Source organism: Camelus dromedarius, chromosome 9, assembly GCF_036321535.1.
Source record: "Camelus dromedarius isolate mCamDro1 chromosome 9, mCamDro1.pat, whole genome shotgun sequence".
NCBI lineage: Eukaryota > Metazoa > Chordata > Mammalia > Artiodactyla > Camelidae > Camelus > Camelus dromedarius.
Window position 1 is genome coordinate 43685500 of NC_087444.1, and position 17734 is coordinate 43703233.

The 17734-nt window shown below is 41.1% G+C and overlaps 1 protein-coding gene across 2 annotated transcripts in view; it reads left to right on the top strand.

Annotated features, from left to right (window-relative positions):
• The window catches only part of CSNK2A2 (casein kinase 2 alpha 2), a 38139-nt gene extending 21214 nt beyond the window's left edge, over positions 1–16925 (top strand). Inside the window, exons 5-12 of one of the 2 annotated variants that reach the window (XM_010985707.3) lie at positions 439–498; positions 5272–5355; positions 6162–6272; positions 7831–7932; positions 8462–8562; positions 9333–9481; positions 10755–10848; positions 16478–16925. In XM_010985707.3, coding sequence (XP_010984009.3) covers positions 439–498; positions 5272–5355; positions 6162–6272; positions 7831–7932; positions 8462–8562; positions 9333–9481; positions 10755–10831 — 684 coding nt within the window. In that variant the 3' untranslated portion in view covers positions 10832–10848; positions 16478–16925. The remainder of the gene's footprint in view (positions 1–438; positions 499–5271; positions 5356–6161; positions 6273–7830; positions 7933–8461; positions 8563–9332; positions 9482–10754; positions 10849–16477) is intronic. The other variant, XM_064489111.1, reaches the window with a different exon arrangement.
• Positions 16926–17734: the final 809 nt, after the last annotated feature.

Below are 17734 nucleotides of genomic sequence, written 5' to 3' on the forward strand. Positions count from 1 at the left end.
ACCATGTGGGCTGATGAAATTTTTCAAGTTCCGCTGTCCACTCAGAAGTCAGTTATCTAAACCATGGTGCTGCAATGGGTTTAGTTTGTTTGAAGTGCAGTAAAAATATGAGGTCAGTTGGACAACTTGGACTTCATCTCCATAATAATGTAATTGTGGTGTTGAAATCATAGAGCATTACATGAGTTTTTGAAAGATCCATGTTGGTATAGATGTTTTTTTTTCCCCTTGGAATTCCTCTTTTTTTTTCTTCTGAAGACTGAAGTATTAGCGCCTTGTCTTATGTTTTTATCCCTATTTGTTCCAAATCAGGTAGTAAAATGCTCTGGGATTCTTGAGTGACTTAAGCACTAAGTTTATGGAGAAAAATGACCAACTTTGGGATGACAAGATACAACAAGACTAAATAAACTTTCTGTTTTCTAAAATCTGTTTCAGCAACTGTACCAGATCCTGACAGACTTTGATATCCGGTTTTATATGTATGAACTACTTAAAGTAAGTGACATTCTTAAACAGTGAATTTTTTCAGGCTTATTCATTAAAGGAGAAGTTTTTGAGAGGACAAAGAGACCTCAGGAATATTTTTTGATACCCAGAGAATTTATAGTGTTTTTTGTTTGTTTGTTTTGTTTGTTTGTTTTTTAACTTATTTTGAGGTCTCCATCAGGGGATCTTTACATAGAAATTTTCCAGTGGAACTGAAAATGGTCAAGTTAGGGGTACTGGGGACATTATACCAGAGGTTAGAACCTCACTCTTCATAACTCCTGTTGGTACTTGGATTTTTTTTTTCCTGCTTAATTTATACTTACTATTAGTTTTCATTGCATAGCAGATCACCCCCTAACTTAATGACTTTTTAAAATGATCTATTAATTCTCATAATTCAGTGGGTTGAATGGATGAGTCTTTTGGTTTGAGTCCACTTGACTGGGGCAAGATGGTCCAATTCACATATCTACGATGGCAGCTGTAATAGCTGAGGTCTCATTCTCCAGGAGGTTATCCTGGGCTGCTTCCTGTGGTGGTCTTGAGGGTCCTGACAGCAAAAGAGGGAAACCTCGACATGTATGCACTTTTCAAGATTCTGCTGTGTCATGTTTGCTAATGCCTTGTTGGCAAAAGCAAACCACATGACCAAACCTAGATTCAGGGGGTTGGAGAGGTAGATTCCACCTCTTGATGAGCAAAGCATTGAAGTCACATCATGGAAGGACATGCATTCAGGGATGGCAGGCATTTTGCAGCCATCCTTTTCTTCCCCTGTCTCGTTGAGACAACATACCCTTTAGCCTACCTATTTAGCCCTGGCTGGTTAACCTTAACATGCAGGGAGAGGTGATAGGTGGACCTTCTTGGAGACTTACTAATCCCAAGACTGAAATTTTCAAGCATTGTTGATAAATAGAGGAAAGATCTTTTTTAGTTTGTCTAGGTAAACACTTAAGAATTCTGAAAAGATTTGTAAAATAGAATAGACCAATTTTTTTTAGGGTCATGGATCACCAAAAGTGTAATGAAAGCTATGAACTCTCCCCAAAAATGCATATGAAAATATACATACAGCATTATGTACAGCTTTAGAGTGAAACATGTGGATCTCAATATAAGAAACTCTGGAAGAATGTAGAGGAGACTAAGGTATTGGCATTATTGATGAAAATTGCCAGGATGGAGTTTTGATGGGATTGTGAACAGTTGCTGGAACAAAATACCAAGTTAAATTAAGGCTAAAGCTTTTGGGAATGGGGATTTGAAGAACTAGCTCTTTGAAGTAAACATGTTCTTTTTACAAGCACTTGCACAAACCACTTATCATTAGAGCCATAGTGGTGGATTTAAGGGTTCACTCTTATGGCTCACGGGTCTTTCTTTTGTCAATAAGCAAAATGATGAAGAAGGTAGAGCTTGATCTATCCCATCTTTCTCCATCTCTTCTCCGGGCTAGAATTGGAGGACTCGGTGGGACAGGGGTGTGCAGCGCTATGGCCCTGTGAACTGTCAGGCTAGCCTTTTTCCTAGAGGTGCTTCTCAGAAAACCCCAGGCATTCACTCCATGAAAGCTGCAATCCAGATCTCTTACAGGGTTGTTTTTGTTTGTTTGTTTTTGTTGGGGTGGGCATAGTGATACTTGGTTTGGTTGGGTTTTTTGTTTTGTTTTTGTTTTGGGTTTTTTTTTTTTTAAGTAAGGATTAAGATTTTGTGGTTAGCTAGCACACTAAAGGTAATATTTATAACCTAGTGCAATTGTCCTTTGATCAGGTAACAGCATCCCAGTGATGCAGGTCTTCAGGCTAGTCATTCCGATGGCACGCAGTATCTGATGTTCCCTCTGCCTTCCGGGGGTAGCAGCTAGGGATAAGGGCATACTTTCTGCTAATGAGACTTAGAACCCCAGATGAAACTTGAAAAACCTCCTTCATGCTTAATAGTCAGAAACTATCAGCTTTTAAAAATGAAATAATTCCCCAAGGAATTTAAAAGCAGTCAGTAATTCCACAGGGAATCATCTTGACTAGTGAACTTGACAGAAGAATTAATTCCCTTACTGTATCTGTTCAGCCTTTGCTTTCATCAGGTATTTTTCACACCCCAGGTACTGTGGTTTTAATTACTTTATTCCTTTGGGCAAAGACAGGGCAAAATAATAAAATCAACACTTGCTAAATTTTCTCCTGGAAAAGGGAAGAAAAACAGGATTGGGGAAGAGGAAATACTTAACATCATTAAAAATGTAGAAGAAACTAAGTCTGAGGGCATCAGAGTGATTGCGTGGTGACTTGCTGAGGCTTCCCACCAGGTGTGAGCTCCTGATTCAGATTTAGGGAGGTCTGTCCTCAGGAGCCCTGGTTTCCTAAGGTACTGCCACAAAGCCACTGTGGAGTCTTGCTACAAGTGTTGGTGTAAAACAAGACAGAGAAAAATTAAACTGAAGTAGAACCTACATAGATGAAATGAGTAGATCTAAGAGTACAGTTTTCTGGATTTTACATAAATGTGAAACCTTCATCCACATCTACATAAAACTATGCTGTCCAATATAGTAGCTGCTACGCAAAGGTAGCTATTTAAGTTAAAAATTAAAAATTCACTTCCTTAGTCACACTAGTCACATTTCAAGCATTCAGTGGCCTCATGTGGCTAATGGTTACCATACAGGACAGTGCAGATATAGAATATTTCTCTCCTTGCATAGATTATATTCTCATCTCTACCATCATAGTTTAGTTTTGCCTGTTCTTGACCTTGATGTAAAAAGCATCATACAGGGTATACTCTATGGTATCTGGGGAAGGCAAAGTGTGCCTGTTCTTAGAATGAGGTCCTTAGGACCATCCTCTAGTTTGTGTATTCCCTCCCATGTAAAGATGCCTAGTAGAGTGTCCTTGCTAGTCTAGTCCGTTGAGTCTCAACCAGGTTAACTTTGTCTCCCAGGGGACTTTGGCAATGTCTGGAGCCACTTTCAGTTGTCACAATTGGAGGGGTGCTACTGGCATCTCGTGGGTAGAGGCCAGGGGTTTTGCTAAATATCCTACAGTGTACAGGAACACTCCCCACAACAAAGAATTATCTAGTCCAAAATGTCAACTGTGCCAACGGTGAGAAACCCTAATCTTGTCCCTCTTACAAGAGTACTCAGTGCCAAGCACATCATAGATACCATAAGATTATGGATTGATAGCATCATTACTCAAGGAGTATATTATGGGACTCGTGTTGACTTCAAGAGCTTTTTAAGATAAGACAAAGCAACCAACATTGAAGTTTATGGAAATAGTTACTGTGTTGGAAAAGGGAGATTTAGGAGCAAATTTTTATATTACATAAAACAAAAAATAGACTTAACCCAAATAAGAAATGGGTGAAAATTTTGAATCAACATTTGTCCAAAGGAGATAAAGGCTAGCCCCAAAGCATATTAAAAGATGTTTAATTTGATCACTAATTAGAGAAATGCAGTTTAAAACCACAATGAGATACCTCTTCAGATCCACTGGAACAGCTGTAATCAAAGAAATAAATAAGAGCAAGTGCTGACGAGAATGTAGAGAAATTGGAACCCTCATATGTTGTTGACAAGATTGTAAAATGGTTCAGCCACTTTGGAAAACAATTAGGCAGATTTTTCAAAAGTTTAATGTAAACTTACATACAACCCAACACTTTGACCCTTAGGAATTTACCCAAAAGAAAGGAAAAAAATATGTCCTCTCAAAGATTTGTAAGCAGCATTTATAGATAACATTAGTCATAATAGACAAAAGTTAAGACAACCCAAATGTCTATCAACTAATATATACAATGAAATACTGCTCAGCAAGGAAAAAAGTAACATGGATGAATCTTAGAAACATTGTGCTGAGTGAAAGAAGATAAAGTACTATATGTTGTGTTATTTCATTTTATGAATGTTCAGAAAAGGCATATCTGTAGCATTAGGTGGTAGATGAGTAGCTGGGAGGAGAGGGGAGGGAAGGAGGAAGTAGGAGGTAGATGGAGTGGGACTGACTGCAGGCAAGCCCAGCCTAAGGGAAATTCTTGGGATAATGGAAAAGTTCTAAAGCTGAATTGTGGTAATGGCGGCACAACTTGAGAAGTTTACTTAAAAAATCATTGACTTGTAAACTTAAAAATCTTAGCTGCATGCCAACAATCTTATAGGAAGTAATTTTCTCTCTTAGAGTAATAACATAATCATGATTCTTAAAAACCAGCTGGCTCAGGGATTGTTTTTAAAGAAAATACTAATATTAGAATGCAAGTAAATCTAGAAAACCCGGAGACACTTACCTGAAAGACAAGCCACATTGACAGGTATATTTGGATGTCATTCTTCATGTCCACGTGGACCCTTACATGTTATTTGAACAACTATAAGAAGTGACTCCAGTGAGGTTCCTAGATCTGGTTTTAAACACAACTGCAGATTAATGTATGATTTCTAAATCCAGGTGGCTGAGACACTGCCACCAGGGACAGGTAGAAGAGTACCTTAAGAAGTATATCATGCCCCTTTTTAAGAAACCTTCATCATAGCCCTTGACGTCCTCTCCATAGCCCTCTTTCTACCAGCTGCCAGCATCGTGTGCTCAGAGAGCTAGGGGTGCCTTCTGAACATGTTTTTTTCTCTTTTTTTACAGACACTAAACTGCCCCTGAGAGACTGTATTCAAATCAAGCTGTCACAAACAAATAATAAGAATATGTTTACATTGCAGGGGGTGGTAGAGGGTTTGCTTACTTTTCTCTGTGCTTTCTTATCTAATAGGCTCTGGATTACTGCCACAGCAAGGGAATCATGCACAGGGATGTGAAACCTCACAATGTCATGATAGATCACCAACAGAAAAAGGTACCATTACAGCCAGGCAGCCACAAGCCTTTCATTGGAAGGCTTAGGGCCAGTCAAAACTCTGACCAGTACTAGGTGATTTCTGAAGACTCGTTCTCTTTTCTTTGGCAGACTTGTGATAATAGTATTTCTCCAGTCTCCAGTGTTGGTTTCTACTATACATAAGCGTAGTACACAAGGAAAGTAGACAGCTAACCCTAACTGTAGTCACTTGTTTACTTCGGTCATGTTTTTCTGGAGGGCCTCAAGAAAGAAACTACAGTTGATGGTTTTTACTTCCTTTCTTAATGACCCTCAGACTAATCTGCCTGGCCTTACAAGTACACTGAGTCCTTCCTATTTTCAGTATCCAATTCTGGTTGTCCCTGACTGGTGAGTAAATGAATCAACTAGTGTTTGATTAATGGAAGGCTAGAGCAGCACTTCAATCCAGGAGTGGGCGCATGTCCCCATCCCTTCCGTTATGACTAGAGCTTATAGTAAGAACTCTCAGTAATGGGCGGATGTGTTAACACATGAAGCTGGTATGGAGGCAGAAAAAATGCTTAAGCTCTATTGATCTAGAGAGAGTGGTAAGCCAGGATAATTTAAATTTGAAAAAGAAAAAAGCAGCAGCAAATAAGTTTCTGAGTGCTCTGCTCTAGAAATGACCTCTTATGCAGTTGCAAGTATAGATTTTAGCCAGTGTACTTGCTGACATTTTCTATATGGTCAAATAATTGTTTTCTAATATACGTGGCCTTGTTGTAAGGCACAGGCATCGAGAAACACTCCTTTCACATGTTTTATTTCTGTCATATTTATAGCTGCGACTGATAGACTGGGGTCTGGCAGAGTTCTATCACCCTGCTCAGGAGTACAATGTCCGCGTAGCCTCGAGGTACTTCAAGGGACCAGAGCTCCTTGTGGACTATCAGGTAAGATGGCTAGTGAAGCACCTCTGGATTCTTTTTATATTTCCTTAGGGCTTTGCCTGGTTTTTCCTGAGGTATTTTGGTTTTTTCTTTTTTTAATTGAAGTATAGTTGATTTACAATGTTGTGTTAGTTTCTAATTTACAGCATAGTGATTCAGGTTTATATATATATTTCCTTTTTCATGTTCTTTTTCATTATAGGTAATAATAAGCTGTTGAGTATAATTCCCTGTGCTCTACAGTAGGACCTTGTTGTTTATTTTGTATATATTAATTTATATCTGCTAATCCCAAACTCCTGATTTATCCCTCCCCCCCTTCCCACTTTGGTAACCATTGTTTTCTGTAAGTCTGTGAGTCTGTTTCTGGTTTGTAAATAAGTTCATCTGTGTTTTTCTTTTTTAGATTCCAAATATAGGTGACATCATATGATATTTGTCTTTCTCTGTCTGACTTACTTAGTATGATCATTTCTAGGTCCATCCATGTTGCTGCAAATGGCATTATTTCATTCTTTTTTATGGCTGAGTAGTAAATTGGTTATATATACCACAACTTCTTTATGTAGTCATTTGTCGATGGACATTAGGTTGCTTCCATGTTTTGGCTGTTGGGAGTAGTGCTGCTATAAACATTGAGGTGCATGTATTTTTTTGAATTAGAGTTTTCTCCAGATATATGCCCAGGAGTGGGATTGCTGGATCATATGGTAACTATTTTTAGGTTTTTAAGGAATAGCCATACTGTTTTCCATTGGGGCTTCACCAAATTACACTCCCACCAACAGAATAGGAGGATTCCCTTTTTTCTGCATCCTTTCCAGCATTTATTGTTTCTGGACTTTTTAATAATGATGGCCATTCTGACCGGTGTAAAGTGATAACCTCATTGTAGTTTTAATTTGCATTTCTCCGCTAATTAGTGATATTGAGCATTTCTTCATGTGCCTATTGGTCATCTGTATGTCTTCATTGGAGAAGTGTCTGTTTAGGTCTTCTGCCCATTTTTTGATTGCTAATTTTGTTGTTGTTATTGAGTTGTATGAGCTGTTTGTATATTCTGGGAGTTAAGCCCTTGTCAGTCCCATTGTTTGCAAATATTTTCTCCCAGTAGGTAGGTTGTCTTTCCGTTTTGGTTATGTTTTTGTTTGCTGTGCAGAAGCTTTTAAGTTTAATTAGATCCTATTTGTTTATTTTTGCTTTTATATCTGTTGCCTTGGTAGACTGACCTAGGAAGACATTGCAACGATTTATGTCAGAGAATGTTTTGCCTTTTTCTGTTCTAGGAGATTTATGGTGTCCTGTCTTATGTTTAAGTCTTTAAGCCATTTTATTTAAAAAGCCTGGTTTTTATTTAGTTGATTTGGATTTGGATATATTCAAAATCCAGTCTATTCTACTGCAAAATGATTAATTACAGATTTTTCTCAGCCTTTTTTTTTTTTTTTTTTTGACTTTGAATTTAAAAATATCTACAAAGGTCAACTAAAGACTAGAAACTCAGATCAGAAAAATGGCATTTGTAACATCCTTGACTGACTGGTTGTCTTTATTTCCTCAGATGTATGATTATAGCTTGGACATGTGGAGTTTGGGCTGTATGTTAGCGAGCATGATCTTTCGAAAGGAGCCCTTCTTTCATGGACAGGATAACTATGACCAGGTAAGCAAGCACTGTCTGGATCCTATCTACTTTGGGGCAGATGCCAAGAAAATAGCATCTTGATAAGGGATGCTGTCCTTGAGGCACTAAAAATCACTCTGTGTCTGCATATGAGCTTTTCTTCAGGGTAAAAAATTTCACAAAATCTTGTCTGTGGTTAGCCAATCTCCAAAGATAGAGACAGATAGTACTGTGTTATGCCCAACTTCCAAAGTGAGTTTATGAAGTCATGTACCTCCTTGTCTAATAAAACAGGATTCTGGTCATTAGATTTTATGCCCCCATAATCATCAGCTTCTAGAAGATTATTGTCATAAGTTGTGTTACCATTTTAAAGGCATTTTGGAAATTTGCATTCATGTAAACTTCCTATCTGTGGTTTGCTGCCTGTCTGCCCCAGGCTTGGATCTGTATCTAGTCCCTGGAGATTTAGTGATGTGGAAGTCTCCTAATTTCTTGATCCAGCATCCCCGTGGGCTTGCAGTGAGTTCTGTGCTCAGTGATTTGGTCAGTTTGTTTTGTGTTTCAGCTTGTTCGCATTGCAAAGGTTCTGGGTACAGACGAGCTGTATGGGTATCTGAAGAAGTATCACATAGACCTAGATCCGCACTTCAACGATATCCTGGGACAGTAAGTAAGAGAGAGAAAGAAAGAGGGTTTTAACTTACCCATTTCAGAAGTGGAAAGGTTAGCCAAAATCACTTTTTAAAGCTCTTTCCCCTTTCTGGTCATACCAGAATTGAAATACTCTTTTTTCCCCATCTGTATTTTTTTTATCTTATCATGAGATAATTGGGCATTGTTTACATGTGTCTTCTAATCATTTTACTTCTGTAAGAAATAACCTGTTTATCAGTAGAAAATGAAAGACAATCATGTAACAGAAAAAAGCTTTCTGGACAGCATATGCTTATTTTAATGAAAAATCTTAGAAAGCTGTGATTCTTCTTTGAATAAGAGATTTATAGTTTTTTCTTGTTCTGTGTAATGGATTTTGAATAAGGGAGCAAATTTTAAAGCACATTTTTCAGATACAGTACAGTAGTGTTGAAAAGTAAATGTGTGGACAACTTTCACCATTTCCATCTCCATGCTTCACCCAGAATTGACTAAAAGCCTGGAGCATTATCTAGAAATTACCTAGAAAATTATCTAGAGAGGTTCCACAAAGTCCTAAATCAGATGTAGAAGTTGTAATCAATTCTATTTATCAGTCGGCACTGTTTTGTTTAAGGATGCTATAATCATAACTGGGGAGTGAGGCAGGTACTGGTAAGAATGAGATTTAATGAGCTTGTAATCAGCACAGTGTTTTAAGACATTGTTGGCTTTAGCCCTAATATGTAAGGATTCTTGTTTAACTTAACCTCAGGACACTAATGCTTTCCTCTTTTTGTCAGACATTCACGGAAACGCTGGGAAAACTTTATCCATAGTGAGAACAGGCATCTTGTCAGCCCCGAGGCCCTAGATCTTCTGGACAAACTTCTGCGATATGACCATCAACAGAGACTGACTGCCAAAGAGGCCATGGAGCACCCGTACTTCTGTGAGTCTCCGGGGCCTGATTGTCAAAGGGAAATTCTTCCACCCTTTATCACTGAGGACAGTCAGGATAATTCTGAGTGTTTGGATGACTCGTCCTTGGGATTTGGTCTCATTAGTTCTAGGCTGTTGAGAATTCTGCAGATCTGCTTCTTGATGCCCAAAGATGTTTGCTTGTTCCCCACTGTAGCTCCCTTGAGTCTGGCCTGTTTGTTGCCCTTGACCCTGAGTTGATGGATCACAAGTATCTAAAATTTTGTTTTCAAATATATACATTTGTGTGGAAACCTAATCAAAGGTTTTTCCCCCTCAAAAAAAATAAGTGATTAGTTGGAAGTAATAAGATGACCATAGTGTATTTTTAAAGAAGGAAGTAAGTTAAATAAAAAGAAAGAATTTGAGGAAAGGAAAGCAAGTATGGAAAGATCTCACTAAAATCCTCTCTGAATTACCAACTTCTTAGGTGTTTCACTTCACAGGATGTGTATATATTCAGTTTATGTGGTTGCGTATCTGTCTGTGTGCATATAGTTTTCCCTGCTGATAAAGTGTGTCTCAGACTTTCCTCTTATTTCAGGCAACATGAGGTCATTTAGTCCAGTCACAGAGGATACCGAGAGTAAGGGAGTTTAAGTGACCTGCTCCGTTTCTCTCAGAAGTGAGATGAAAATGTACTCTCATTCCTTTTCCTTTATCCCCCTCTCAAGATAATAGTCTTGAACCTACTGGCCCTTAAGCATTAGTAGACAGCAAATTTAGAAGGTCTTACCCTTCATTCTTCCAGTACACTGATTATGTAAATCATAATCTTTCTGATTTTCTGAATATATACTGTACTTCTATAAAAAACTTTTATACTGTTGCTTAAAATTGATAGGTCTTCTTTTTTTTTTTTTAAATTGATAGGTCTAATGGTTCCTTTTGTTCACCCTTTCCTCCAAAGTGTTTATTGTCTAACATGCTTTAAAGAAATCATGAGTTGGATATGATATTAATATTCAAGGAAAATAACACGTAAGAAGTTAGTAGACATTTTGCACAGTGGCAGATGTGTGATTCTGTGCCTCTTTTCCCTGAGTCTCAGCAGTTGAACTTGTACTCTGAAGAAGTATACAAGTTGACTGTACTAGCATTTCCCTGATCATCTCAGTGTCTGTAATTTCTGTTGCCCTCCTGACCCTGACTTCCTGGCGGCCTATCTCGATCTCACTGTGGAACGGGGTTGGGTCTGTCATGATGTTCTCCCCTACACTGGCTGACTCTCCTGTTTCTTACAGACCCTGTGGTGAAGGAGCAGTCCCAGCCTTGTGCAGATAATGCTGTACTTTCCAGTGGTCTCACGGCGGCCCGATGAAGACTGGAAAGCGACGGGTAATGCGGCATTGATGCTTGCCAATAAAACCAACCAACCAAACACAAACCTTGAAGGAAAACTACAGTGTGATAAAAAGAAATTCTAGCCATTCCTTCTAAACGCAAAGAAGAGTAAAGACCTAAAAGTCTGTCAAAAAGAAAGAAACTCCCCAGTACTAGTCTACAGGGAGCTGCCGTTCTGGTAGCCTGACGATGCACATAGTTGAGGATCTGAGGGGCCTCTCCCTTTGGAATGCATATGGGAGACGAGAGACTCGGAGTTGTTGCACGTTTACCTTTATTTAACAGGAGACCACTGTTGAATTAACCCGTTCAGTCAACAAGCTCTGAATATCTGACTTCCTATCTATTCCACTGTGGTCTGGGTTTCTTTTGGTGAGATTCAGGCTCAAGTTTTAGCAAAGCATCAGCAGTCTATTCTGACACACCAGCCTCATTTATGAAAAGGAGATACTAAAACAGTGACAGTATTTTTTTTTAAAGCTCTTTTACAAATTCATGTTTTATGTATTTTTTTTTAATGACATGAGCTCTCTAGGAAATGTACCTTCATCCCTGCAGTTTTCTTCCAAGTGTATTCATTTGGGAAAAAACTGCAGTCACTCTCACAAGAGTCCCCTTTGATGGGTCAGGAGGCATCACTTTAAACCTTGTGATGCCATGAACAGGTCCGTCTGTCTCATCAAAAGTTGGATGCTAAGTGCATAACTTGGAGCTCACCGTAACCTTTGTTGATTTGCCTAATTTAAAACTTTGTTGCTATTTTTTTATGTAGCTTTTTTTTCCCCAGCCTTATAAGGAAACCTCACTATTTCCCAGCACATCCCTGTGTGTGCACTTACTTTAATGCACATCTCAGAAACAAAGATTTTCTGTTCACAACCATAACTAAAGCTGGAAAGTCAGTCTTCAGGGAAGTCAGAGAGGGAGAAAAAAAAGTCCTATTAGAATTTAGGCAAGAAAGGCCTATTGGGTGGAAAAAAAATATTCCCTTCCCACCCTTTGTTCCTTTTTAGCCCCATGAGAAACAGTTTCCCACTGTAATCAGGGTAATCTGCATTTTTAAGCTCTGGTAGTTAACACAGGAATGTGTTGGCAAAGATAAGTCTTTCTCACATGCAGGGACTGGAGTTGTGTGGGCAGGACCAGCAGATAACCCAAGTGATCAGAGAGAGTAAGATGTGAGGGGCTTGGGGAAGGGAGTGGAGCTCCTGGGGCAAGTATCAAAGCTTGGGATCCATTATGCTAGCCTTCATGTTAGCAAAGGAAGCTAGATATTGTTTAAGGAAATAAAAAATAGGCTGATTTCATTCTGGGGACTTGTCATCAACATGGTTTGCAAGCAATCCCCTGACCCCAGCTGCAGAGCCATGCCACAGCTGTGGGGACCTCATACACCTAGGCTAGAGGTCAAGGTGTCTACCACCACATCACACTTTAGGATTTCTTTATCAACTATTTAATAATGCCATACATTTTTATAAGGTGAGGTTGTTTGAGAACATCTGTTTACATTCCATATTCCAATAAAATCATATTGGTATTGGTAGCAGGTCCTATCTCTAAATGTAGATTCTATTTTTGTTGTTTGGTCGGTGGGGACTAAAAATACAAATAAAACTTTTATTATAGGTTACAGATGAAAGATAAGATCCCAAAGCCAGGAAATGCATTCAGTTAAGGTTCTTGTACCAGTGCTACCTACCTGCATTGCACATTCTGTGTATTAATGTGTACATTTGTTCTACCTGAATATCAGACAAGACAGGAGCTCTTGGTTGAACCCATATTGATACGTCAGGCAGTGAAACTCAGTGTTTTGGATTATCAAAAGCCTTCTATTGCTCCCTTTTAGGCAACACCAAACTGTTGGTTGTTATTTATCAGGGAGATGTGCGACTGTGTGTCTTTCCTGCTCCACCCATCTCCTGCTTTGTCACGCATTCCCTTTCCCCACCACCTTTTTTTTTTTTTTTTTTTTTAAATGTTTCCTGTCTGGACCAAGCAGGCTAGCCTACTGTATGGTCTTGGTGAAGTGGTAACCCCATTTCTTTCTCTTGGGTCCCCCAGAGGCAATAAAAGCATCTGGAGGAGAAGAGTCAGGTGACTGACTGCTGCCTCTCTCCTCTGGTCATGATGTAGTAGGTGCAAACACAGCTGGCCTGCCTGTCCTTGGGCTGTGACTGCGGCTTGGCAAAGGAGTAGTTCTTCCTTTTTATTCATGTAGTTTACTTTTCCACCACCTATACTTTTTACCTCTCATGCCTTAGACATACAGCATAACTGAGTTTGAAGTGCTCTCTTCTGGGTCTGGTCTTAACACTCAGCTTGCTGGCTGGTTGGCTGTGCGTGGTTCTTGCCCAAACTGAACTGAATCCAGTCCAGACCTTTCCTCTTTTACCAATCACCAAAACCATTTTGTGTCCAGATGGACCTAGCTCCCCTGAGATTTAGAGTATTTACCTGGGTTAGAAGGCGGTCTTGCAGAGTTCCAAACGACGGATGAAAGTATGCCTGTGTGTGTTTGTGTGTGTGTGTGCATGTGTGAATCTAGTCTTACATTTAGACAAAGCTATGATAGATTCACCCATCCATTATCTGTTTGGGTTGGCATATTATTTCTTAAATTCATCTCAGTAATTTTCATTAGACATTTTGTTTGCTTCATTACCTTAACAGGTTAAAAGTGCCTATGATAAGGACTTATTTCCTAAAGAAAAGCAAAAAAATGTGGGGAACAGGGTAGTGTTACACTGTCATCTCAGGTACTGCCTATGTTCAAGAACATAGACCTGTATGGTGAGAACAAAAGGTTCCTGTGCCAAATACAGATGGGTGTATCATGGTTTATTGGCCACGGTGAGCATAACTGCAAGGTTTTGCTTTAGCTGAGAAATCTCATGGTGAGAGTAGAACTGAGGAAGTGTTAATATTTCCATCAGGTTTGCTTGCAGTTCACTCTTCCCAGGATCTTGTCAGCTGGCCTGCTCCTGTCCTGCCCTATCCCTGTGGTAGGTACCAGGTGGGAGAAGCCATCAGGTGTGTAATGCGGACCAAGCATTCCCGGGGCTTCTTACTAGTTAGAGGGGTGCCAGTTGCCAGTTCTGTGAGGCACGTGAACATCAGTCACTCTACTGGTCTCCTAACAGGCATTTCTCTAACATGTCGGTACTAACAAGGCTCAAAGCATATGTATTCCCTCGCAGAGAATTAAAGTACTCTCCAACTGATTGATTACAGGAGACAAAAGAGCTTGTAATCCTTGGGCGCTGGGAGAGAGGATGGGAGAGGAGGGTGTTAAAAGAAGAAAGGGAACCAGTAAAAACAGTCAAAAAGTAGATCTTGAGGAGGGAACAGGACTTCTTGAGAGGAGAAAGCTAGGGGGCACAAAGTTGAAGTTCTCTGATGTGCCCTGAGATGGGCACTGCCCCAGGGTTGGTCCCAGTGGGGCTGCAAGGTGGTGCTCTCGAGGCAAATGCTGAGTCCCGGAGAGAGCTGGCAGCCGTGGGCCTCAGTCTGCGCCTACTCAGGGAAATGACTTAGCTTCTCCCAGGTGCTGCTATGATGAGGATGGACGCAAAATTATTTGGGGACACAAAAATTGGAAGAATTTTTATATATGCATTGAAATGGATCTGAGAGAGCCCCGTTGACAGTTTCCTTTAATGCCAGTTCAGATTAATGATTTGTTTAGAAACCTGTGTTACTGCATGAGCACTCACAAGAAAAAGCAAACTTCCCTCCTGCAAATTAATAGGAGTGGATAGTAACTGATCAGAGTCAAGGTCATTGAGAACATAAGCCTGAAAACAAAAGCAGGGTCCGTGTGAGCACACAAGAAGCCAAATCTGTCAGTAAGCTTATTAATTAATCTAAGACTAGTATCTTGCCGTTAAAAACTAACCCCAGGGTGGGGATGAGGAGAGGGGAGGTGGCAGGGAAACATCTGGCTAAGAAAACCAGTAATAACATACACTTTGGAGCTGTATGGATGTGTCCATGAAAATGACCCCAACCAGGTATTGTAGAGGCTGGGGAACGTGATGTGAGGGGATTATACAGGTGATGCATACTTTTGTGTAGAGACTCAACAATGTGCTACAAATGTGATACTTAATCCTGAACTGCATGTATTGGGGATTGTTTAAAAAAAAAAAACTTTCATTGAATCAATAAATTAACAGTTTTTCACTTGCTGGCTTTTTTTGCTGTAAATGGTGACTAAGAGGTTGGGACAGAAATCTTACACCCAGTGGAAAGCTTGGATAAATCTTCGAGAACCATGGAGCCATTTCCTTCTGTTTGCAGAAAAGCAACACTGCCTGGGTTGTGATCTTTTACTAATGACTACTTCAGACTCAATTGGCCACCTCTTTGTATCACTGGATGACTGATGTATGATTTATGTGCTGCTGCCCTTAGAGGAAAGAAAAATGCTATGTTAAATTCTGTTTTCATAAATAAAAATGTTGATAATCACCAGCCTTCCCAAGTGGGAGACAAGCCACTGCCATAAGGACCTTAAACTTGTATTTCCTGTGTCTTGGGGGAGAGGAGGGATAAACTTTGAACTGCAAAGATGTGGGTGGGTGGTTGCAGTTAATTACCTTGGTGTGATGACTTTCCTTTAGCAAGAGGCAGGACTAGGGTGGTGTGGTGGGGATTGTTCTGTTTCTTGCTTCTGAGTTACACCACTCAGAACCTGCTGCTGGGGGTTGACCATTTCATTGCACGACTTTAACCACTGTGGCAGGGTGTCTGCATTTATGAAAACCTCTCCACAGCTCCATTCCTTGCAACGCAAGTAGGCACATGCTGTTGTTTGGCAGATGGTGGTGTCTTTCATTAGTGTGCTTGTTTCTCACTGATCCCTCTGTGGAGTTGAAAGCTTGAAAATCATCTGCTGAAGAGTCATTTCTTTCTTAACCATATGCACCATGCAGCCTTTCTCAGGTACTAAGCAGTAGAACCCTTCCTTTGCCCAAAGGAACTTTGAGTCATGAAGTGTTTCTGTGTGACAGTTTCCCAGGTGCATAGTCCCTTCTGCCAATGCTCTCGTACCATCCTGAGATGCTGCTTCTAGAATTCTGGCATCTCACCACCCACTCTGCTGTGCTGGACATGGAAGGAGAAATGAGGTTTTCAGGCCAAGCCTGACAGCCACTTCCAGGGAAGAGTTAAAAATACTTGAGCTCTCTTGGACTGGACCCTTACCCTGTGTAAAAACAGTCATCTGAGTCTTGGTCCCAAGGTGTCCTCTGTAAATCAGGTCATGCGGATCTGCTGAACTTGGTAGCTTGGCTTGCACAGAATGGTCAGGAGACTATGGAGCTTCTAAATCAGCTTCCTGGACTGAGAGAAAGGGAGGGAGTGGGTCACAGCAAGGCTGGGACAAAGACTGCCCGTTAGTGGTGATCAGAAGAGGAAGGAAAAGGGTACTACTTGAAACCTGAAATCGTAAAATTGGTTCTTACCTGATTTCCCACAAACTGCCATGGGCAAGTTGGGCTTGCATACTATTCCCAGCACTCCCCTGGAGAAGGGAGCCACCAGCCAGTGGAGACCTGTTCTCACTCCCAGTCAGATTGATTAATGCCGTCTTTCCCCTCCTCCCATCTCTCCCCAGGTCTGTTGCGGTTCCTCCCACTTTTCCATAAGCAGAACAAGAACCAAATCAAACGTCTTAACGTGTGTAGAGAGATCACGTTCCGTGAGCAGACACAAAATGGTGGCAGGTTTGGCAAGCACGAACTAGACCAACCGAAGGGCAGCCCACCACCGTATATCAAACCTCACTTCCGAATGTAAAAGGTTCACACGCCTTTGGCTTCCTGTTGACTTCCTCCTGACCCAGAAAGCATGGGAAATGTGAAGGGTATGCAAAATGGTTGTTGGTTACTGTTGCTCCCCCCGTGCCCCTGGCTCATCCCGTGGCCACCTGTTTTCCAGCAGACCACGTTAACTAGCCGACCACAGACTCCACAGTGGGGGCACGGGGGGTATGTGGCATGAAGGGCGGTTACATATTATAATTTTAAAAGTATATATTATTGAATAAAAGGTTTTAAAAGAAATGTATGGAGAGTTTTCAGTGTGGAAGGGGCCACTAACCGAGACCGATGGCCGCCAGGACTGAGTGAGATAGAAAAGCGTTTATGCCAGGTTCTAGCCAGAGGAAAGAGGGCGCTTCCCAGCGGTGATGAGGGCGGTTTCAAGGATGCTCTTTACAGAGACAAGATGTTGAAGAGGTACGTGAAGCAGAGCTGGCAATGGGGGACCACAGATCATTCAAGTAGACTTGGTGAGCCAGGAAAGCCAGGCCTTGCCTTGAACACAGGTCTCCTTGAGCCCCTCCTTCCAAAGCAGGTGAGTCTCCCAACCATTTAGATCGTAGGTTAAGATCACCTCTAGTGAACTCAGGAAGCTGCCTTAGCCCCTTGTTTGCTTTCCCTTTGCAAGTGTCGCCATATTTCATTCCACCTTTTAATCCTTCCCCCTCACCCCCTGCCCCCTTCTGAAAAAGCATCTCACCTTGGAGGCAGGTGGAGTCTGCTGCCCCAAGGCAGGGAAGGGGTCAGGGTCTCCGGTTCAGAGCATCCTGAAGCTCCCTAAACTGGGAGGAGAAGAGGCCCCTCAAATGTGAAGAGAGGGTGGAGTAGAAGCACCAGATGTGTCTGTTAAGTGAGAAAATGAAACCCGTTTTACAAATGAGCTCCCTGGCTCCCTCAGCCCTCCTCTCCCAGGACAGCTGTGCCCCAGGGAGGTGAAAGCAACAACCTGGTGGCTGCCAGCCTCGTCTCTGGCTGAAGCCTGCATCCTCCCACCACCTGCAGGAAGCAGAAGTGGTGGGCAGACTGTGGCACCCAGGCGGCTGGATGAGACA